Raw genomic sequence first — 24,917 nt, forward strand, 5'->3', positions numbered from 1 at the left:
TTCCTCGGATTCCCCCTTGATGTTATGGCCACACGGTTACCTGGACTTTACTTGAGACCATTGTTAAAGTCGGGTCAGCCCTAAGGGGTACCCGCGAGTTGATGTGAAAGTCGTGCAGGCCCGGAGAGCACCCGCGAGATAATTACGAGGCACGGCCGGACTAGTAGACCGCCCTAATGAGAGGGTTTGGCCTGGCCCTTGCTGTATTTCCTCGAGACGGGGCGATGGGGTCACATTATCGTGAGTCTTTGCTCGTCTCCGCGAGCTCCTAATACACTAAGGGTTTGGGTATTAGTTCTAAGTTGGCCACTGGCCTTTACGCACTAACCACCACGCGGGAACAGATATGGGCACTCGGTGTCGTGGTATCAGCTGAAGCTTTGTCAGACTTCCAGTTCAGCATTGTGGGCCTGTCGGGCCAATGCCATCCAGGATGAGGTGGTGCTCTTCCCGGCTCGTCGCACAACGACACGGAGTGCAACGGGCGATGGGCCCAAGACCCCGGAGTGCTTAGGATGTAGACCAGCGAGGACCTCTCTGTTGAGCCTAGGTAGGGCTGCGACGTGTTGATCTTCTGAGGCCGGGCATTGACTCAGACAAGTGTGTCCCGCCAGAGTAATCAAGTGTGTTAGGTAATGTGGTGCACCCCTGCAGGGAAGTTATCTATTCGAATAGCCGTCTCCACGGTAATGGACGCTCGGAGTGGTATCCTGATCTATTACAACTAGAAATGGATACTTGAGATATGTGATGGATATGTTGGCTCCGGGATTGCTTTCTTGCAGGGAGTCGAGGAAGGATCTCTGGGCATAAATGTTACAACATGCTTGTTAAATATAAATTGCTATCCTTTACTCTTCTGAATGTTGCAAGATGCTTGGAGCTGCTTGAAGATGCTAGTCTTCGATAGGCTAGGCCTTCCCGTCTATTCTGGCATTCTGCAGCCCAGTCCACAGATACATACATTCCTTTGATACCAATGCATACTTAGTATACATCTGATGCTTGCGAGTACTTTGGATGAGTACTCACGGTTGCTTTGCTACCCCTTTTCCCCCTTCTTGCTTCTTTCTGGTTGTTGCAACTAGATGGCGGAGCCCAGGAGACAGATGCCACCGCCGACGAATACTACTACCCCAAAGGGTGCCTCCTACTACGTGGAGATCGCCGACAACCAGGAGTAGTTAGGAGGTCCCAGGCAGGAGGCCTTTCCTCTTCAATCGTTTTGCTTTTATGCTTGCCTTCTTAAGGCAGTCTTGCCTAACTTATGTTTGTACTCAGATATTGTTGCTTTCGCTGACGCTTATGTTTCAAGCTGATGTATTCGAGCCCTCGAGGCCCCTGGCTTGTAATATAAAGCTTGTATTATTTTATTTGTGTCTAGAGTTGTGTTGTGATATCTTCCCGTGAGTCCCTGATCTTGATCTTACACATTTGTGTGTATGATTAGTGTATGGTCGAATCGGGGGCGTCACAGCCTCGTCTGACGAGGCCATGGCACGGCATGCCCACCGTGCAAGGCACTGGGTGCGGGAGGTGGCGGCAGCCCTTACGGCGGGGGACGTCGGCGAGGCGGAGTCGCATTCTCCGGCGCCCCATATGGCGCATCAGTCCGGGCGCCGCAACCGCATCGTCGTGGACGTCGGCGGCTCGTCCCCGGACGGATCCGTCATCGATCTGAGGTCCATCGGCACCCAACGGGTTCCGAGCTCCGACGAGGAAGAGTAGGGCATGGGAGACGGCGGCGCCTTGAGTCCCGTGAGCCGGCTCGTGTCCCATGCCCTAATCTACCTTGCCGGTGACCGGGCCAACACTCTGAGGAGTGCAGCCGGCCGCCGGACATGGCCGCGGCGACCGAATGAGCTCCGGTTAAAGATCGCTACATTGCATGTAATAATATGCTTTTGAGGTCTCTAATTTGAGGTATCCAGATGTGGAATGCATTTTTTGAGGCGTGACCGGTAACTGTCTGCAGACGCGTCCGCGGGCTTTTCAGGGGTCGGATTTGCCAAGTCCGGCTGTAGATGCTCTTACACATTTTCTCTGCAGAAAATTTGGAGAAGACAACAAAGGACCTGCCCTTATTGCTTGGGATAGGTGTCTAAGCCTAAAAATAAGAGGGTGGGGGGGTAGGTGCGTAGTGCACAATAAAGTTGTTCTCATCAAGAATCTCCACAAAAAAGTTAACATGGAGGACTTCCATGGGTTAAGTTAATAGGGGAAATTTACTATTCCAGCAGCCTGCCTCAACAAATGAAAGAAAGCTCTTTTTAATGGAAATCTCACTTAAAATTGGTAGCAAGGATGGTACATCTTGTGTCGTGGGATCCGATAGCACCGTATTACTGTGGCATGATCCATGGCAAGACCAACCCCTCAGGAAAAAAATTCCAAAATCTCTCTCTTTTGAAAACAATGGTAAGATCTCTTTATCAATCATGTTCACACAGGGTGACTCGGGTGTGGCCAACGATCAATGCACCAGCGCCGCTCTTACCCCTCCTCTCGCCGCGCCGCCGCTGGAGGAAGCCCGCGCGGCCGGCGGCGGCGGCGGGGCGCTCTCCCGCGGCGGCTTTCGTCCTGTAGGGCAGCAGGTTGGGAGGTGCGTCAGCGCGCGCTGGGGCTCGGGATCACGGCGATCGGCGGCTGACCTCGCGTCCTCACATGGGTGTCGCGGCGGTTACCAGCGTCGTGGCCGTTTGGGGCTGCGTCGGGGGAGTTTGTTAGGCGTGGCACTACCCAGATCTGGCCGTCATGATCCAAGAGAGACTCGTGGTGGTTGGCCCTGCTATTCTTCGTGCTTCATAACTTCGATCTACTTCATGCCGGCCTCCTTGATCTGGACACCGACGGGTTCCGGTCTTCCTAATGGAGATCCCAGGTTTTGGCGCATGGCGTCACTGGATATCTAGATCGGAATTGATCCGGTCGGGCACATCCTCATCTTCGGCCAGAGAGGCTTCATGAGGGTGTGGCGCGAAGCTTTGCTGTCTTGTCGGTGCCGTGGGAGAGGTCTAAGTATAGATTTCCATGGCGTTGACGGTGGTGAAGGAAGTCATGATGGCTTCGATCGGAGACTTGTAATGGCGGAGAGGAGTTTTGGCTGCATTGAAGACTGGCGGCACAAGTTTTTTCCTGTGTGTCCGGTGTTGAGGACTTGCAGCAGCGGCCTTGGCAGGAGGGGGCAGCAACACAGGCGGAAAACATTTTTGGGGGTGCTTCTTGAGTACCGAGCCGAGATCTCCAGGGTGAAAACCCAAGGTCTGGCCTTCATTGGTTGTACCTGGCAATGGTCTTGCGAAGTCATTGTTTTGGGGATCTCGAACTCTCTCCAGGGTGAAAACTCAAGATCCTTGATCGGGCGACGACAACGCTTGTGCATTGTTTCTGTTAGAATACAACTTGTATTAGGATTAAGACTCCTACTCGGTTTGTAATAAGGCTAGGTCAGGTGCGGCTTGGCTCTTATATATACTTCTTGTACCGGCACAATATTGTATCAACAATTATTCAATACAATTATACATGGTATCAGCCTTTTGATCCTAGGGTATGGCTAACCCGCCAGCCCCGCTACCGCTGCCGCCGCCCGGCTACCTCGAGTGGCGCGCTGCTTCTCCTCGCCCACCCGCGTCGACGACGCCACCTTCACCTCCACCAACAGCACCTCAACCATCTAGCTGGCGTCCAAGTCCCAACTACCAGGGCAAAAACCCTAAGCCGCCGCAGTTTCGCATGGCGCCCGCTCCTGCTCCGCCCCCGGCTTCACCAACGGCACCACCACCGCCCCCGGCTTCCTCACCGCCCGGATGGCGCCCATCTCCTGATCCATGGACAGGGCTAGTCCTGGCGTGGCCTATGCCCTGGTCCGCCCCTACGTCATATGGTGCCCCGCCTGCCTGTACCGGTGGCTGGCAGCCCGGTGCTCGCCCTCACACCGGCGCGCCTCTCCTCGCGCCCTGACAGCTGACGGCCGCGTACCACGCTGCTCCGTCCTACGCGTCACCGATCTACAACACCAGTCCTTATGCATCTTATGGCGCTCCATCGTCCCCCTACATGTAGCAGTACAATGATGGTGTCTCTCTCTTTACACCGATGCCGGCCCTACCGCCGACGCCACCACACTCGCAAGCTCCCATGACTACACCGGCCTCTACTTCGACTCCGAGCTAGGACCAAGCTGCTTTCTACCAGCCATGAACAACTTTGCTGCACAAGGGAACTCAGGTACGGATTGGATTTTCGATTCTGGTGCTTCTCGCCATATGTCTGCATCGAGTAATTTGCTTTCTTCTTGCACACCTTCGTATTTTCCCTCTATTACTCTCGGTGATGGATCTTCTATTCCTATTTACTGTGTAGGTCAGGCTCAAATCCAATCCCCAACTAAGCCTTTGCTTCTTCGTGATGTTCTTGTAGCTCCTGCTCTTCTTAAAAATCTGATTTCTGTTCGCCAAATCACCACTGATAATCATGTTTCTGGTGAGTTTGACCCCTTTGGTTTGTCCGTGAAGGACTACCCGACTGAAGGAGTCCTGGATTAGGGGGTCCTCGGACACCCGGACTATATCCTTTGGCCGGATTGTTGGACTATGAAGATACAAGATTAAAGACTTCATCTCGTGTCCGGATGGGACTCTCCTTTGCATGGAAGGCAAGCTTGGCAATTCGGATATGTAGATCTCCTCCCTTGTAACCGACTCTTTGTAACCCTAGCCCCCTCCGGTGTCTATATAAACTGGAGGGTTTAGTCCGTAGGACGACAACAATCATAATCATAGGCTAGCTTCTAGGGTTTAGCCTCTATGATCTCGTGGTAGATCAACTCTTGTAATACTCATATCATCAAGATCAATCAAGCAGGAAGTAGGGTATTACCTCCATCGAGAGGGACCGAACCTGGGTAAACATTGTGTCCCCCGCCTCCTGTTACCATCCGCCTTAGACGCACAGTTCGGGACCCCCTACCCGAGATCCGCCGGTTTTGACACCGACATTGGTGCTTTCATTGAGAGTTCCACTGTGCCGCCACGATAAGGCTTGATGGCTCGTCTTGTTGTCAAGGACAACATTACCTCGGCGGGAGCCCTAGCTGTAGGCCAAACTCTCCGACTAGGTGGCTTCGTCATGGTCGCCCGTTCGGCCGTCGCGCCGACGATGACTTCTCGGGTCATCAAAAACAGCCTCCACGTCGGCTCGGGATTCACCTAGCAGATGGATCCAATAGAGCTCTCTTCCTTGAACGAGCTCTTGGATCGCATCACCGCCCTGGGAGTCGCTACGGACTATGATCGGATCGGACTTAAACCCGACCAAAGGGAGATTAACTCTCCGCCGGTCACCCATCAGATAGCGGTGGTGGAGGAGCAATGTAGCAATTCTTCCTCTATTTTGAGGACAAACTATGTCTGGATTCCCGAGCTCTCCGAGCCGGATACCCGTCCACGGGAGGACATGGCCCAAACTTCGAACCTAGAATCAGGCAGCGGGCCAGAACTATTGGGCAACGTCCCGGAGCCCGAACTGCCAAGCTCGGAAACTCCTCTGCCCCTGGGTCTCAGATCGGGTCAGGGTTTGGACCTAAATCTACCCACCCACCCAGACTCATGCGATCTTTCCCACATTAGACAAGAGCCCCATGAGACAGTACATCACTATTGGGCCAGATTCCTCCTTGTAATGAGCAAGGTCAAGGACTGTCGCGAGAAAGACGCAATTTCATTCTTTTGCAAAAATTGCACGGACAAGGGAATCCTCAACGCCATAAGTCGCCGTGACATAGCACACTTTGTGACTTGGCGGCCATAGTACGGAAGTACTGTGCGATGGAAAGCGCCTGGAAAACCCAAACAAAATTCTGGGACCCTCCAGCTCTCACTAAACCCCCCGTCTGAATTAAAAGGGTGTACTCTCGTAAGTCACCCGATACAACTACAAAGAAACAAAAACCCACTACAGGTCGTGGAACCGTATTGGAGGGATGGCTCAATGGGCCATGCAAAATTCACAGTACAGCGGATACCATGCCAACACACAGCCTTAGAGCATGTTGGATACTCCGGCAGGTGGCCAAGAGCAGCAAGGATCTCCTCATCAACAACACCACAGAGCACCATCCCGTGGAAAATAACAATACAGTATTGACAGTCTTCAAGACCTTCGCCTCAAATAACAGGCGCAAGCGAGCACTCCGCAGCCTTGCCGAAGTCTGCCACGTGGCAGCAATAAATCCATGGAGCGATACGGCTATAACCTCTAATGCCAGTGACGAACCTAAATTCCGAACAGCCCGAGCACCAGCTGCCTTGGTCCTTAGTCCAATTGTGGATGGCTTCTGGCATACTAAAGTGCTCATGGACGGTGGCAGCAGATTAAACCTCATCTATGAGGAGACTCTTCGAAAAATGGAAATAGACAAGAGCCGCATTGAGCGAAGCAGCACGACCTTCAGAGGAATCATCCCTAGTCGGGAGGCACGATGTGCGGGAAAAATCACACTAGATGTGGTATTCGGCACGCCGGAGAACTATAGGTCCGAAGAAATCACATTCCAAGTGGCCCCGTTCAGTAGCGGATACCACGCCCTTTTAGGGCGGGAGGCATTCATGATCTTCCAAGCTATACCCCATTACGGGTACATGAAGCTCAAAATGCCCGGGCCCAATGGAATCATCACTCTAGCTAGTGATCCGGACATAGCACTCCGCGCCGAAAATAAAACCGCCGCACTAGCCCTCGAGGCGTTATCCGAAGCCCTTGCAGCCGAAGAACTAACTGCGCTGCGCTCCACAGTGGACAGGGACGACGTGATACTCGACAAAAGACCCAAGTCCACCTCTTTTAAACCAGCGGACGAAATAGTCAAATTCCAGGTCCACCCAACGGACCCTACAAAAACAGCATCCATCGGGGCACAGCTGAACCCCACAACAGACACCGCACTCTGGGAGTTCTTGCGCGAGAATTGGGACATCTTCGCTTGGCATCCTTCAGACATGCCAGGAATCCCACGCAGGCTGGCCGACCATAGCCTTAACATTCTAAAGGGGTTCAAGCCGGTCAAGCAGACTCTTCGGCGTTTCTCTGAGCCTAAGCGACAAGCCATGGGAGAAGAGCTGGCCAAGTTACTCGAGGCTGGATTCATTAGAGAAATAAAACATCCGGACTGGCTAGCAAACCTGGTAATGGTACCAAAGAAGGACAAATCCTGGCGCCTATGTGTCGATTTCAAGGACCTTAACAAGGCTTGCCCCAAGGATCCCTTCCCCCTCCCCCGCATTGATCAAATTATCGACGCTACCGCAGGTCACGACTCATTGTGTTTCCTCGACGCATATTCTGGATACCATCAAATTAAGATGGCGGAGTCCGATCAAGCCGCAACGGCATTCATAACTCCATACGGTCCTTTCTGTTTTAACACCATGCCTTTCGGGCTCAAAAATGCCGGTGCAACCTATCAACGCATGATTCAAACATGCCTGGAGACACAAATCGGCAAAACAGTGGAGGCATACGTAGACGATGTGGTCATTAAAACCAGACACGTCAAATCCTTAATAGGCGACTTGAGGCTCACGTTCGACAATCTCCGAACATATGACATCAAGCTCAATCCAGAAAAATGTGTTTTCGGCATGCCCGCCAGAAAGCTCTTGGGCTTCATCGTCTCCAATAGAGGAATTGAAGCAAATCCAGCTAAAATCCGAGCTCTGTCACAGTTGGCTATCCCAACAGACCTCAAGCAAATCCAGAAATTAACTGGATGTGTGGCTGCCTTAAGCCGCTTTATCTCCTGATTGGGAGAAAAGGCACTACCCCTTTATCGCCTTCTTCGGCGCACCGAACACTTCGAGTGGACGGATGCGGCCACGGCCGGATTGGAAGAAATAAAAGCCGTCTTGGCCAGCAACCCAATCTTGTCGCGCCAAATATCAGCGAACCAATGCTGTTATATATAGCGGCAACTCACCAAGTTGTAAGCGCAGTGCTCGTCGTCAAACGAGAGACGGGCGGACATAAGTTCCCGCTTCAAAAGTCGGTATACTACGTATCCACTGTCCTCACTCCATGCAAATCATGGTACCCACAATATCAAAAGATAGCATACGCGGTCTTCATGGCATCCCAGAAACTACGACACTACTTTCAAGAGTGTTCAATTACGGTGGCCTCTGAAGTACCACTCAATGACATAATAAATAACCGCGATGCCACGGGCCGGATTGCTAAATGGGCTATTGAGCTCCTCCCGTTCTACATAACATAAAAACCACGGCGAGCCATTAAGTCACAAGTGTTGGCTGATTTCGTCGCCGAATGGACAGAAGCCGAACTACCTAAAGAGTACGGCGCGTACTCCAATTGGGTCATGCACTTTGACGGCTCTAAAATGCTGTCTGGTCTGGGGGCAGGCGTCGTCCTGACCTCCCCCACCGGAGATACAGTCAATACGTACTACAAATATTATACACAGAGTCCAACAACGCAGCAGAATACGAGGCCTTGTTACATGGTCTCCGGATGGCAGTCTCCATGGGCATTCAACGCCTAGAGGTGTGTGGGGATTCGAACCTCGCAATATCTCAAATAAATGGAGACTTCGACGCCAAGGATCCGAAAATGGCGGCTTACCGCAACGCCGTCCTCAAAATGTCAGCTCGGTTCGAGGGGCTCGAATTCCACCATGTGGTCCGAGAAAACAATCAAGCGGCGGATTTCCTCGCCCGCATCGGTGCTAAGCGCGACCCTATCCCACCTAATATCTTCCTGGGAAGGCTGTTTAAGCCATCCGTGGCATGGGAAGGAGAGACTGGCAACAACAGTCCGGACCTGGCCACAACACCAGATACCGAACACTCTGGCGTAATCGGAGGCTCTGCCACCGAGAAAACGCCTTCGGCCCACGTGATTATGGTTGTCATCGCCCCGTGGACAGAACCCTTCTTGGCCTACCTAACTAGGCAAGAACTCCCTGAGGACCCAAACGAGGCACGTTGCATTGTGCGGCGGTCTAAATCCTACAAGGTCCACGAGGGAGAGCTTTATAAGAAAAGCGCTACCGGAGTACTTCAAAGGTGCATCTCCGAAGAGGAAGGACGGCAACTTTTGGCAGAAATCCATGCTAGACTTGGCGGCCACCATGCCACAGCTCGGGCCCTTGTAAGCAAGGCCTTCCGTACAGGTTTTTACTGGCCGACGGCCCGAGCAGACGCACAGGACCTCGTTCAACGTTGCGTCGGTTGCCAGCTTTTTGCAAACCAAAGCCATATGCCACCTACTGCTCTCCAAACAATCCCCATTACTTGGCCCTTTGCGGTCTGGGGACTTGATATGGCCGGACCCCTTAAAGGGGGAGGCCATAAGAAAAAATACCTATTGGTCATGGTGGATAAATTCACCAAATGGATAGAAGCCAAACCAGTTAAAACGGCCGAGTCCGGACCAGTGATAGACTTCATATCTGGGGTTGTACACCATTACGGCGTCCCCCACAGCATCATCACCGATAACGGCTCGAACTTTACAGCCGATGAGGTAAAAGCTTGGTGTAGCAACATGGGCATTAAGCTCGATTATGCCTCTGTCTATCACCCGCAAACTAACGGTCAAGTTGAGCGAGCAAATGGTCTTATCATGAGCGGAATTAAACCCAGATTAGTGCGATCCTTGAAGGAATCAGATACGCACTGGGTCGAGGAGCTCGACTCTGTACTATGGGGGCTGCGGACCACGCCGAATCGCACTACCGGATACACACCGTTCTTTATGGTGTACGGCGCAGAGGCGGTACTGCCCTGCGACATAATTCATGACTCACCTCGAGTGCGCATGTACGAAGAGAAAGAAGCCGAGCTTGATCGACAGGACAGTTTGGACGCCCTGGAGGAGGAGCGTGACGTGGCAAAAGCATGCTCCGCATTCTATCAGCAACAGGCTCGACGGTATCAAAGCAGAGAAGTACGGGCCAAAACCTATAACGTTCGCGAACTCATTCTACGCCTACCAGAGAAGAAAAAGAACAAGCTCAAGCCCAAATGGGAAGGTCCCTTCGTTATTGACAAAGTTCTGACCGGTGGAGCGTATCGTCTGCGGGATGCATCGGACAATCGACTCGAGCCAAACCCATGGGACGCAGCCAGACTCCGAAGGTTCTATGCCTAGTGCCGGACTCTGTGTTCGTCTCCTTACCTCCGTCAATTTTTTATATATATCCATTATCTGTCTTTTCTTTCTTTCTTCCCTTTTTCTTTATGGCCTTAAAAGATTAAAATGTGTCTTGACTACACAATCTTGACGCGCTAGGCATGCTCATTATACCTGGGGGCTTCTTATACAGAAGCTTAATATAACTATGTTCCGGGCTCTATGCCCCCCGCACATGTGTTACTTTTCCACATGTACCTTTTCTTCACCATTATATGCATCGATATGACTTAAGTTTTGGCCAAGCTGGGTTGCCTGGCTCTTGTGTTTATGCCCTACGTTCCCGTTAATTCGGCTAGGGCATAAGGGGAGCACCTCTGCGATTGTTACTGCCGGGTCAGCCGGATGTGTACCTCAGACTGGGTGAAGCCGAAAGCTAGCGTTCTTAAGGGAATATTCGGTCGGTGAACAAAAGATGACTTTTATTTATTGTAATACATGCCCCCAGATGTTTATATCTTGCGTCTCTTTTCGCAGTTCGAACATGCACATTAATGCATGCGTACCCAGGGAAAGGAACCCTTAACGGAACTATTCTCCCTGGAAGATGTTTCTTACTATCAATGTAATATAACATAGCTAGTTGGGTACTTGTCTGTTCAAGAAATTATGACCCCTACGCCTGGTTTCCACGCGTACCCCGGTTTTTACATAACTGAGCGGGTATTCGGATACACTCCGGACTGTCGGGTCCGGGGGTCGAAGCGAAAAGGTCCGCCATGACAAATAATTTACAATCTGGCTAGGGACAGCATATGTCATTTGAAGTATACATTCATTTAGACTGACTAAATTCTTTTTCTATACCATCCAACAGGCTGTCTAGCCTACAATCCTGTTGGAAATACTTTGCGGCTAATTTCACCTGGTCATACACCAAACTGACAGGGATCTCTTTCCCGTCAGACCCCACAGGTCCGACTTCGGCCATATGGTTCGAGTCAGCCTTGGTTTATCGAGTCTTCACCATGGCCCAGGCTTCCCTTGCACCTTGTCGGCAGGCAGATATCTTCCATAATCGGAAGTGCCGCCGCGCTCCCCTGAGCATCTCTACGAGCTCCCCCATGCCTCCTGGCAGGGAGGCGGATGGCCACAAGGCTTGGGCAATGCCCTGCATCACCTGTCGAACTTGTTCGTGCAGTTGTGAGAGCTATGGCAGAAGATCACCCGTAGACCCGGGCATCTCCTCTGCGGGACGACCCGTCAGCATACCTACAGATATAACTCTGTTAGCCGGTTTCTTCGTCGAACTCTATAAAAGTTCGTTCAAGCACTTACTAAAAATGCCGCGTCGAAGCCTCTTATTCTCCTTTACGGAGTTAGCAAGCTAGGCCCGAACATCTTTCAGTTCAACGCCCAGCCGGGTATTGGCATCTTGGAGATCATTTTTCTCCCGCCTAACCTGTGTAAGCACGCGCTCGCCAGCCTTTAGCTATCGTTGAGCATGTTGCTCATCCCCTTGCACGACCTCCGGATTCACTCCGGGACCATCAGCAGAATCTATCGTTAGATTTGCATGCATGACGAATACTAACTGGTACATGTCATTCTCTTCAATAGAAACAAGTGTTACCAGATGGGGCCTTCTCGGACTCCTTCACTGCGGCAACTGCGGCCCGTAGCTGGGCTTTGCACTCCTCCAGCTCTTGAGACAACTGGGTATTCTTCTCCGTAAGAACCTACGCAAACAATGATCCTTAAATCAGTTGTACCAACTGTTTCAAGTCTCAGGGGCTACTGATATACATAATTATTAGATTTTCTTACCCGTATATCCTCTACATACTGGTCCGTGGCTCTGGCAAGACCATTTTGAGCAGCTCGGATGTACGTGTCTCCTGAGTTGAAGGCATCAAACGCCTCTTGAGAGAAACAAGCGTCGCGGAGTACGGCCCGGCGACGCATGTGATTCATGGCACTCTCCACTTCGGAATTCGTAGCGGACAGCCTATCCGCATCCTCTGTAGGAGGAACATCCGGTGTTGGCCCCACGTTAGCGTCTGCCTCTAAGTCCGGCTCTGGAGCCCGGACGGTGGAGGCGTGGCCGGTAGGCTCTCCGGATATGGTCCGGCGAGCGTTTTCCCTACCAGGAACCATGGACGTTATTATATTTTAAAAGACGATAACCACGGAGCGGGGTTCTTTTTCATACCTCTGCGACGGCGTCTCAGTCCTGACCGCCTTCCTTTTAAGCCTACCCGGTTTCGGTGCCCCTTGTTGGTGAGTCACTGCGGGTTCGGCATGGCATCCCGAGGACCTTCCCTGTAAGACACCATATGTGTGCGGTAGGTGAAGTGCAAAAAAAGGGATCCTTCTCGGAAGTTGGGACTCCGGTTTTACTTACATGCGATGCAGGGAGCAGTCCAGGATAATCGGCTATGATGGCCACCAAGGCACCGTCGCAGCTTAACTGATAGAATGTCCTGTCGATGAGCTCCACAAATGTGTCCGGATCTTCTTCGAGTCCGGGGTCGAGGGCCCGGTCAGGGTCCTCTGGTTGTGGAGACGGGCTGTGGACCTCCCTCACAGCTTTTCGCAGTTCCTGCTATGAAATAGCAAGGTAAATACTTATGACGAAGAATGCGGGAAGGTCTGGAGTAAAAAGTAGCAGCTCACCCAGTTTGGGGGGTTGTACATGGAGAATCCATCCCGTGGCTTAATGCAGATGAACTCCTCTTCCTCTCCTTTATATAAATCGGACAGTATTTTCGCTAGAGCAGCGACGGAGTCCGGTCCCTTACGACCGCAGCGGGTGGCATCGTCTTCTCCATTGAAGTGCCACATGGGTTGTCCCCGATATTGAAGTGGCTGCACCCCCCGCATTATACATATTGACATAACCTCGATTATTGTCAATCCTGATTTGGCCAGCGTTTTTATCCGGCCCATCAGGTAAAGGACCTCTCTGTTATCTTCCTCCTGGGGGCTCCGAGGGCGCCAGCTGCGGCGTTTCTTCAAAGGGGCATTATTGAACTCAGGAAGGCCCATCCGAATAGGGTCCGGAAGGGGGACGTCCTCCATATAAAACCACTCCGAAGGCCAGTCTTCGGATGTCTTCTTCGGAGTACCGGACAGGTATCCGGTCCCGGCGATGCGCCATATCTCGGCTCCGCCCACTTGATATATTGACCCCTCCTGTGTACGGGGTACGAGGCAGAATAGGCTCTTCCATAGCTCGAAATGAGCTTCGCAGCCCAAAAACAGCTCGCAAAGGGCGACGTAGCCAGCGATGTGTAATATGGAGGCGGGAGTAAAGTTATGCAGCTGGAGGCCGTAGAACTCCAGGAGCCCGCGGAGGAACGGATGGATTGGAAATCCAAGCCCCCTTAATAAGTAAGGGACAAAGCATACCCACTCCCCCATGGATGGGTTGGGAAAGCTCTCCGCTTGCTCCCCGCCGTTGTAAGTGGCTAGTCCAGCTCGAACGGGGACCATATACGCTGGAGGGAGAAACCCCTGGGTCTGTAACTCTACTAATTGGCTCTGGGGGACGGAACACTTCTTCCAATTGCTTGGCTTAGGGCTACGGGAGCGAGAGGAGGAGCTGCGATGGCCGGCCATGATGGGATGGACTTTTTCCGGGCGCGCTCCGATGGATACTCGCTGTGGGAGGATGGTGTGATCTGGATCTGAGGATCCCCGTCTCTTTAAATAGACGATTTACTCACATGGTTAGGGTGGCAAGTGTAAAAATGCCCCGACTTCTCGCATTCGCTCGACACGTGGAGGACAGCCATTATTAGGCGCAGAAGCCAAGGAGTGCAACATTCATGGGAAGCCGGACACTACTCGACAGGTACTCAGAATTTGGAGAAGAACTCGCCTTGCAATGCCGAAGACAATTTTGGCGCCGGACTCATCATCATTGAAGCCTGGTTCAGGGGCTACTGAGGAAGTCCTGGATTAGGGGGTCCTCGGACAGCCGGACTATATCCTTTGGTCGGACTGTTGGACTATGAAGATACAAGATTGAAGACTTCGTCCCGTGTCCAGCTGGGACTCTCCTTTGCGTGGAAGGCAAGCTTGGCAATTCGGATATCTAGATCTCCTCCCTTGTAACCAACTCTGTGTAACCCTAGCCCCCTCCGGTGTCTATATAAACCGGAGGGTTTAGTCCGTAGGATGACAACAATCATAATCATAGGCTAGCTTCTAGGGTTTAGCCTCTACGATCTCGTGGTAGATCAACTCTTGTAATACTCATATCATCAAGATCAATCAAGCAGGAAGTAGGGTATTACCTCCAACCAGAGGGCCCAAACCTGGGTAAACATTGTGTACCCCGCCTCCTGTTACCATCCGCCTTAGACGCACAGTTCGGGACCCCCTACCCGAGATCTGCCGGTTTTGACACCGACACCGACCAAGGCCGAGATCGCTCGATTCAATAGCTCCGGTGATTTATATTCTCTCCATGGTGTTCCGGTCGCTGCTCCTCCAACATCTATGGTGGCCTCTGTTGATCTGTGGCACCAACGTCTTGGCCATCCCAATAAAAATGGGTTATCCACACTTCTTAGTGAATTTTCAATACCTTGTAATAGAGACTCTCATAATTCTTCTATGTGCCAGTCATGTCAATTAGGAAAACATGTTCGCCTTCCCTTTAGTTCCTCTCAATCTTCTATTACTTTTCCTTTTGAATTACTTCATTGTGATATCTCGACATCACCAATAGAAAGTGTATCTGGTTTTAAGTATTATCTCATGATTCTTGATGATTTTACCCATTATGTTTGGACTTTTCCTTTACGCAACAAATCCGACGTTCATAATATATTTCATAACTTTCAGCGCTATATCTCGGTCCACTTTTTCCTCCCTATAAGATTCATCCAATGTGATAATGGTCGTGAATTTGACAACTTTAAAATCGAAATTTCTTTCTACAATATGGAATTCTCTTGCGTTTCTCTTGTCCTTATACCTCCCCTCAAAACGGCAATGCCGAGCGTTCTCTGCGTACTCTTAGTGACATCATTCACACTCTGCTTGTTCAATCTTTTATGCCTCCGAAGTTCTGGGCTAAGGCCCTCCACACGGCCACATATTTACTCAATATTTGTCCATCCAAAGTTAACCCACAAACTACTCCTTACTTCTCTTTATTTCTCTCTCATCCAAATTACTCCGACGTTCACGTCTTCGGTTGTCTTTGTTTCCCAAACTCCTACTCCACTTCTCCTAACAAACTTTCCCCGCGCTCTACCCCGTGTGTCCATCTAGGTTTTTCTGACGAGCACAAGGGGTATCGTTGTCTAGATCTTGTTAGTGGTCATGTTCATGTGTCTCGTCATGTAACATTCGCTGAAAACATTTTTCCCTTTTCCGAGCGTCAACAATTAGATCCCAACTCACCCACGCCGTCCACTAGTCCCCCTCGTCGCAATCATCTTTCCTTCTTTCACCCGCCGACCTATTCAGCGAAACCAGCCGAATCCTCTACCGCGGTAGCAGATCCTGCCACGACCACTTCTGTCATCACCTCTGTTCCGGCAGAGGCAAACCCATTACACTCTGTCGCGGCAGACCTCCTGCCGCCGCAGTCTTCACCGCCATCTCCCGCGTCCGCTTCCTCCACTGCGCCGGACGTGTCCACCACATCTTCCCCCACCCCTCCTGCTCATGCTATTCCCGTTCCAGCTCCTACTAACGATCTACCATGCGCACACGTGCCAAGTCCGGGTTTCGTTTACCTGCAAAAGATTGTCTCAATCTTCATGCATCTCTATCTCCTTCCTCTCTACCCAAATCTTACAAATCAGCTCTCCTAGATCCTAATTGGGCAGTAGCTATGAAAGATGAATATGATGCCCTTCTGCAGAATAACACATGGCAGTTAGTTCCTCGTCCTTCCAATACAAATATCGTTTCGGGCAAATGGGTTTTTCGCCATAAATTTAATTCTGATGGGAGTCTTGCACGTTATAAGGCTCGATGGGTATGCCGTGGTTACTCTCAGCAACACGACATCGATTATGATGAGACTTTCTCTCTAGTTGTCAAGCCCAGCACTATTCGCACTATCCTTAGCATCGCCGTCTCTTCTTCCTGGCCAATTCATCAACTAGATGTCAAAAATGCTTTTCTTCATGGCTCTCTTCAAGAAACAGTCTATTGTCAACAACCTCTTGGCTTCGAACATTCCTCCTATCCTAATCATGTTTGTCTTCTTCAAAAATCTCTTTATGGTCTTAAACAAGCACCACATGCCTGGTTCCAACGCTTTTCTACTTATGCTCAAACCATCGGTTTTACCCCTTCCCGTTCAGACACTTCACTCTTCACCTTTAATCACAACAACAACACTGCTTACCTTCTTTTATATGTTGATGATATTATCCTCACAGGTTCCTCACAACAATTTTTAGATCATATTATCTCTCTTCTTCGCCACGAATTCTCTATGACAGATTTAGGTCTTCTTCACCACTTCTTAGGTATTGTTGTTATTCGTGGCTCCTCTGGTCTTTTCTTGTCTCAACGTCAGTACACTCTGGATCTTCTTTCTCGTGCTGGTATGCTTGATTGTCAAACTTCCCGTACCCCTGTTGATACAGGTTCCAAACTCTCTGTCGATGGTGATTCTTTCTCTGATCCTTCTCTTTATCGTAGTCTTACCGGTGCACTTCAGTATCTTACTCTCACTCGTCCTGAAATTTCTTTTGTTGTCCAACAAGCTTGTTTATACATGCATGATCCTCGTATTCCACACTACAATCATGTCAAACATATTCTTCGGTATCTTAAAGGCACACTAGACTTAGGTCTTCATATCAACAACTCCTCTCCCACCTCCTTGACAGCTTACTCTGATGCAGACTGGGCTGGTTGTCCAGATACTCATAGGTCCACATCTGGATTTTGTGTTTTTCTTGGTAACAATTTGATTTCTTGGTCTTCAAAAAGGCAGGTTACGGTCTCCCGCTCGTCTGCTGAAGCTGAGTACCGCGTTGTGGCTCATGCGGTTGCTGAGACTGTTTGGTTGCGCCAGTTGCTGTCAGAGCTGCACCGTCCTATTGAGCAAGCTACCATTGTTTACTGTGATAATATTTCAGCTGTCTACATGTCAGGGAATCAGGTTCAACACCGTCGCACCAAGCATATTGAGATCGACATTCATTTTGTTCGAGACAAGGTGGCTCTCGGTCAAGTTCGCGTTCTCCACGTGCCTACTTCTGCTCAGTTTGCTGATATCTTTACTAAAGGCCTGGCGACTACTCCATTTCAAGACATTCGTTTCAGTCTCAACGTCGTCGAGCCTACCGTTGACACTGCGGGGGGATGTTAGAATACAACTTGTATTAGGATTAAGACTCCTACTCGGTTTGTAATAAGGCTAGGTCAGGTGCGGCTTGGCTCTTATATATACTTCTTGTACCAGCACAATATTGTATCAACAATTATTCAATACAATTCTACAGTTTCCTTCTTGGAGGCGTCGCTTTTGAAGAACCTCTTATGTAGTCAGTGTGTTGTCTTTGGTGGTGGTTAGAGTGTTGCTGTTGCAGTGTTTCATCATTGCAACGGGTTCTTTCTTTCTATATTTATCTCTCTTTTATTTTTGTTATTGGTTGTGTGCATCCTTGATGTCTTTTGATGTCTTGCTGATGCAAAGGATGGGTGTAATTGGTATTTTCGCGATATTAATATATTCCTTTTATCGAAAAATCAATCATGTTCACCTCTTTAGAATTTTCAGATGATTTTCAAACCCCTGGTTTCCGCTCAAGTACTTGAGCAAGACAATGAGATGAAAGATTTAGTTCTTCAAACATACAATCCTCATGCCAAGGATAAATGGAACTATAAGTGGGTTGTAACTGGGTACTCCTCAACAATGTACGACTCTACGAAAGGGAAATATGTTGCCAACATTATTTTCTTGGAAAAGTGACAACAGAATTAGGCATAAAATATACGTATTTTTTTGGCTGCTTCTGGATGACAGAGTCAACACTAGAAATATGCTGAAAAGGAAGACATTCTACTTTGAGTGCTATGATTGTGTTTTCTGCAATGAACAAGCTGAAGAGACCTCAATGCACCTCTTTTGGGATTGCACATTCACTCGGGACAGCTGGCTGGGACCCTATTGCCCAATAAAAGAAGAGGGATATCCATCTTTGAAGAAGTAATTTAATCCTCTCTTGATTTCCCTAAAACAGTTAGCCATGGATATAACAATTTTGGGATGCTGGAATATTTGGAATCAGAGAAATGGAAAAACAAATAGAAATGAAGTACCAAGTGTTAAACACCCAGAAACATTTACACAAACAAGATCTAATGCTTCTGAGACATAGAGTAAAAAGCAAGAATGCAGGGTGTTTGCATGGCTGGATTGACACCCATATGTGATGCTGGTGTCTCCTTTTGTGATCTCTTAATCTGATTCCTATGTTTCCTAGAGCTGGTATTTTCTTCGAGGGGTCCTAGAGCCGGTATAGGATAGGCCATTTGTTTGGTTTTTCTTTTTGCTTGTAAATATGTAGTAGTTTATTTAATTAATGTATGAAAATACCTAGAACAATTTCTACACTTCTAGGCTTCAAAAGAAAAAGATAGATGGATGGATAGATAATGTCTATCCACTGTTATGCTTGAATAGATACATCACTTTCGTTTGCCAGAGCTTATCTGGCTTGATCCACGTCACACACGACGATCATGTAAATGTAATGGGAGCGATGATGGTGACAACGACCACGGATCCATGGCACCACACCAATTTACTAATTTACACTTGAATTGATTGAGAATGACCGGCCACTTGAACAAGATTCTTTTTAGTTTCCCCTTTTATCGATCAACAAAGCAGCTCAAGCCATCTGCATAACCAAGTACTAGTAGATCACGTTGATTGCTCTTACGCACCCGGAGGGGGGGGGGGGGGGGGGGGGTAATGCTACACATACATAGGTTTACGAGGGGTTTAGATGCAGGTGGATTTCGATTGAAGATTGAAGAGGGAGGGAGGGCACCCCGGTGAAAATCGAGGGGAGAGAGGTTAGTTAGAAAGAAAAAATCTTAGTCAGTGCGTAATTGCGTGTAACTCTTTGTACGTTTAGCATTATTGGGGTGGGAGGAGGGGGGTATGTTTCGAAATTCCAAATGACCCAGGACTGTTTACAGAGTTGATGATGCTGAAGGATTATTATGGTGATGCTAGTTCGACAGCCATCGCCAGACAATCAGAAACCATGCAACATACTCTAATTCTTAGAAAGGAAATGACCAACTCTAATTCTTCGTAGCAGCTTAGGCCCTCCACTATGTAGCGGTGCCAAAACTCTGCAAAAGTATACCAAGCCCATGTCGATGCCAGATGAAGAAGTTTTAGCACCGCCCACACTATGTGAAAGAATTTGGCATTCAATGAAGCTAGGGCCCATGTACATAAACTACTATATATCAGCCCATCTCACCCTACTAGCAGCGTCCTGGTTCCTAGCTCGTTGCCAGCTCTTTGCGTTAGAAGGACGGCCGGCGCGCTTAATTTACTCTGCAGATGGATTTGGCACCGGAGCAAGTAGATGCTCCGGTTCTCTAAAATTTTGTTATGGCACCTGCTAGGCAATGGAGGGCACCGGTGCCAAATGAAGTAAAAGTGATTTTGGCACCGATTTTAGCCTACATAGTGGAAGGCCTTATCATATGAAACATATGAAGCAATCCAGGACTGATATAACCGGGGAAAGAAAAGGCTACAACATGTGACATAACTTCCATAGTTCCATACCATTTGCCAACCAACCACTCTTGGTTCGGCATTTCATTTCCAGGGATTCAAACCCGTCGGTTTCGGCGGGGATCGCTCTGTTCAAGGATACCTTAAGGCCACCCCCGCGAAAATTAGAGGGGCCTTACAAGCAGCAGAAACGAAAAACGACAGTGGCACGCGGATCAAATCTACACATCGGAAAAGCTTGCAATGTACAACTGGGCCTATTGCAGCAGTGGGTATGATGAACCTGAAACTGCAGAAGCTGTTATCACCTCACCCTGCATGCTGGCACGGCAGGGGAGCACTTGGGGTTGGGAATGGCCCTGCAGTGGACGCTGTTTCCGGTCAGGCCGCGGCGAACTCTATAGTCAGGGAGGCCGCCGGCTTGAACAACGGCTCCATCGCTCCCACCGCCACTCTGCAATGGCTCGAGCGTCTCTACGACATCGCTCATCAGGGGCCTGGCCTTGGGGTTCTGGCTCAGACAGTAGTATGCAAGGCTGCAGGCCTTGTGAGCTGCTCTCACTGAATACTGTCCCTCCAGTTTTGGGTCGATGATTTGGTGAAGCCGCCTCTTGTCGCTCAGCTTGGGGCGAACCCAGTCAACTAGGCTGTGCTCCCTGCTTGCCCTGGATTTGTCGATGGACTTCCGCCCTGTCAGGAGCTCCAGAAGGACCACACCAAAGCTGTAGACATCACTTCTAGCTGTCAAGTGACCTGTCCAGTAGGTATATTCATGAGGTTGCCAGGAGAGACAAAAAAGTTACATGCATTTTTCCTATCGCATCAAAAAATATTTTTTACAAGGTAAAAAAATTATTCCACACCAAATAAAACCAATACATGGTATATTTGTGTGTGATCTCAGATCATGTAGTTGCTCTGGTGACTGGCTAATATGACACCAAGAAGCTCATATCCAAACAGTTTGCCAGTAATGGCATGATGGCATCATTAAGCGAATTTATTTACCAAAGAAATTGTTGGAAAATGAGGGTAATACCAGTCATCACATATTCAGGGGCGGCATAACCATATGTTCCCATCACCCGTGTTGATACATGGGTCTCATCACCTTCTGGGCCAGCTTTTGCCAGGCCAAAGTCTGACAGTTTAGCAGTATAATCCTGTGGCAATGTAAATAAGAGGCAAATGTCATTATCACAAACAATTAGGTATTTCTGATGGATATGCAAAGAACTGAGAAGAAAAAAAGAAGCATAGGCAAGTAGCCAAGTATGAACACTCAACAGAGTCCAGCAGAATATTTGAGGTCTTGAAATCCCTGTAGATAACAGGCCTTTCAGCATTGTGGAGACAAGCCAACCCTTTGGCAGCTCCCAGTGCAATAGACATCCTAGTTGCCCAGGGTAACGGAGTAGCTGTCTCTGAGGGGGGAAACAAGAGAAGGAGTCAGCAAAACTTTTTTCGCTGTTTCATATACAAGTTTAATCCAAAATATAAATATAGCTCATACAATAGGAGAAAGAATAAACTAATAGGCAATTTTTGCAATTTGGATATAGCTCGTAAATAAATTTTCAACAGATACACAACAAACAGACCAGATTCAGGCTTCAGCTGCAGAAGTGAAGCACTGGCAGTTACATGTGGAAATTACTAGTTTACTGGATAATCTCTAACACAAATGCTGATGATTAAGTTCAAATCCTGAACTGAGTCTACCAGTATCTGTTTCCAACAAGCCGAAGCTGATTTTATATGCCAAGCAGAACTTATTAAGCTATTCTAGATCAGGGAAGATACAGAGAACTGGGCATTGCTCACTTGGCTACATGAGTGAGTGTATAAAAATGCCTAATGCTACATGGCAATGAAAAGTTACATCACACCGGTATACTGACAAGAAAATAATATACTTCTATTATCCACGTTGTGGTCATCATGACGATGGTATTGATGGCATTAGAGAAAGAATCGGGGGAATATATGTAAAGATATGGCGCCACAGAAATTCTTTTATGATATCATGTGAGCTGCCAAGAGTAGTAGAGTATTACTTCGAAACAAGTGGTTTTCCAGACTTCCTCGAAACATGAACTCATAGACAAGCAGCCTGTGGTCATCTTCACAGCAATATCCAATCAACTTTACTAGGTTTGGATGTTTTAGCTGCCCCAAGAAATTAACCTCAGTCTGACAAAGAAATAAAAAATGAGTAACACATTGAGAACTTTTTAGCAAAAGAAAAACAAAGAAATTACTTAACAGGGTAATAATATGACCAAAGCCATTGAACACGGTTGCTAAAAAATAATATGATAACCCTGGCATCGTTCTTCATAGTTACATAGGAAATCAGTCTCTCTGGTTGGTGTTGTTGCTTGTGCTGACCATAGCACTATTATGTTTCCAAATGCAATACACGACAATGAATGCATGATTTTAGTAACTACAAGCATGACTCAGGGGCTACGCTTATATCATTCACATGCACGATAAAAATAACCTTTCTCAACTTACGAATTTTCCAGTTTCCACATTCTGAGTAAATTAGTTAACAGTAATACATCAACTACTCTCAATTAAATGTATACTAAATAAAATGTGTTTTTGTCATTATTTTCATTTTAGCTTATAGAGAATTATCCTGACCAGGCATGCTAATTTGCATGATATTAAGAAAATTAAATGTGCACGGAGTTCTCAATAAGGTTTCTTATTATGTGCTGGTGCTGCAACACATAACATGCATAACTAAATATATCATAGTTCTTGTAATAATCATTAATTTTCAGCATGTCAATGTACATCGTAAACACTATCAGGCATGACAAAACGGAATAACTTGGTTACTCACGAGCCATTCTCTGTGCCCTTGATGTCCATCTTTGTTGAGCACCTTGACGGCAACAGGCAGTGATTTCAGGCCAACCCTGACATTCTCATCTATGTAACCCTTGTAAACAGTCCCAAAGCCTCCTTCTCCAAGAACATAATCGGCCCGAAAGCTCTTTGTGATTGTTTCAAGCTCAAACAACGTGAATGCAATCACATTGTTGTATATGGAAATGTTCTTGGCATCTTCGATTTTCCTAGGTGTTGGAGGGTCACTCACATCTGATGAGGTGCGGGTGTGCTTCCTATCTGCAAGAGCATTCTTGTCGGACTGTTGTAACAAGTGGACTTGCTGAACTGAAAACATAGCATTGCAATGACAGAAAAATAAGTTCATGTTAGTGCCATTTATGCATCAGTCGGATAAACTAAAAACAGACTATCACATTAAAAAGGGTAAAGCATTACAGATCTAATACTTAGTTTCATAAAGAAATCATAAACCATGGAATTCAAGAAAAAAATCTTGAACTCACTCATGTAGTACATAGAGCTGAGTCAAGGTGATTAGTTTGAAAATTACAGAGGGATTGGATTATCAGCAATATTATTATTTTGACAGGCATAATTAAAGAGAGAAGAAAGACAGTTAAGTCTCATTCCCAAGCGCATCAACTTTCTACATTAGCAACTCTGTAAATTGTAAAAGTAACATGAAGACAAGTGAAATGAGAGCAGGCCATTGAATGCTGGCTTGGACTATGTTTCTGAGTATAATAAGAGAGAGAGAGAAAAGATTGCACACGCGCAAATTAGTTACAGCAAGGGGTAAACAGGACCACCAGATCTACCACACAGTTGCAGATTGCTTTTTAAAAAGGCAACTTGGTACTAGAAGAGATTATGTTAACCCAACGTGCAGGATCATGGCTTTCTTTTTTCTGAAAATCTGAAAGTCAACAGTACAGAGTTAGGGAGGGAGCACAGAGATTGCTGCAGCCTCCAGTTCCACTGGGGCAAGGGCCTGTAAATATTTTTTTCCCAATAAGCTCAATGAAGCAGGATTTATGATGCAAGAACCAAGAAGATGAGGAAGGAGAGATGGATGGCAACTTGGGCAGCAAATGCAGGAGGCAAGAAGCCACGGTTGAACAAAAGTTGATACTCATATCAGAGGAGAGAAATCAAATGGGGATTCAAGACACCACAGTTCAACAAAAAAGAAGATAAAATTGGAGCAAAAAATGCAGATTCTATACCAAAGTCCCCCGTTCGAATACAGAAGAAATATTTAGTCAGGCCGAAAGTTTAGATTTCAATCAATCAAAACCCTCATCCGCAGTGCCGATTCGGGCAAGCCCTAGAAGAAAGAAAGTCCGAACTGGCCACACAAGTCACCAGGCGGAAGATCCTAATAAACCGTACGCCGTCACAAAAATCGAAGCAAAGAACGTTCTTCCGGCGATTCCACCAGGAATTCCATAACGCGGACCTCAGCACCCACCGGCCCCAAAGCAAGCATCGGCGAGAAATCCCCAACCCGGCGTCGGGAAGGGTGGCTAAGGAGGAACAAGCAAGGACCTTGCGCGTGCGCGGCGACGACGGCATTCTCCTCCCGCGTGCCGCAGTTCCCCATCTCCCCCCTCCTCGTCTCGCTTGCGGTGTGGCGGTTGGCGGGGCTCTTGTTCCTCTGCCGGCGGTGGCCCAGCCTCTCATCTCATCCTCGGCGGGCGAGCGAGCTTCATCCTTGAGGAGAGGAGAGGAGAGAAGAGAGGAAGCGGAGAGGTGTGTCCTCTGGGGAGCAGCGGAGCGGATGACTGTGCGAAACAGGAGCCGGCAGGAAGGGGAGGCACCGGCGGCAGAGCCTTAACCGTTACTCACTTGTGACGAGTGACAGACAGGACTGATGAGTGATGGGAGAGGGGTGCTGGCCGTGGCCGTGCCTGTGCCTGTGCCTGTGGCTGTCCTCAAAAAGTACCACCGCCATTTCACTTCATTTCCATCTTGACATTTTTCCAGAGAACCTCATAATTAGTTGGCGGTAGCTCGCTTTTCATATTGCTGAACTTTTTTTACAGCCAATGTGGCACCGGTATGGAGAAAAAACTTCAAAAATTAATACCGGGGGATGCAAAATTAGTCTCCATCGTAGAAACAGGGTCCGTAAACAGTTGACTTCGTG

General features: G+C 48.4%; 1 protein-coding gene across 1 annotated transcript; it reads right to left on the reverse strand.

Annotated features, from left to right (window-relative positions):
• Positions 1-19,926: 19,926 nt before the first annotated feature.
• LOC123120388 (probable serine/threonine-protein kinase PBL8) lies at positions 19,927-24,659 on the reverse strand. The gene is made up of 6 exons (XM_044540365.1): positions 24,317-24,659; positions 22,758-23,092; positions 21,958-22,093; positions 21,188-21,324; positions 20,940-21,063; positions 19,927-20,653 (listed from the first exon to the last, which is right to left on the reverse strand). The coding sequence occupies exons 1-6, from the start codon at positions 24,369-24,371 to the stop codon at positions 20,205-20,207; spliced, it is 1,236 nt and encodes a 411-aa protein (XP_044396300.1). The 5' UTR covers positions 24,372-24,659; the 3' UTR covers positions 19,927-20,204.
• Between the last annotated feature and the right edge of the window lie 258 nt (positions 24,660-24,917).

This window comes from Triticum aestivum, chromosome 5D (assembly GCF_018294505.1).
Source record: "Triticum aestivum cultivar Chinese Spring chromosome 5D, IWGSC CS RefSeq v2.1, whole genome shotgun sequence".
Classification (NCBI taxonomy): Eukaryota; Viridiplantae; Streptophyta; class Magnoliopsida; order Poales; family Poaceae; genus Triticum; species Triticum aestivum.

Excerpts from the sequence above, each read along its gene's own strand:
- LOC123120388 (XM_044540365.1), bottom strand. The coding sequence starts at position 24,371 with ATGGGGAACTGCGGCACGCGGGAGGAGAATGCCGTCGTCGCCGCGCAC. Across the intron at positions 22,094-22,757 it reads AAGGGCACAGAGAATGGCTC|ACTGAGGTTAATTTCTTGGG; the intron begins GTGAGTAACCAA and ends TTTCTTTGTCAG. Across the intron at positions 20,654-20,939 it reads CCCTGAATATGTGATGACTG|GTCACTTGACAGCTAGAAGT; the intron begins GTATTACCCTCA and ends CCTACTGGACAG.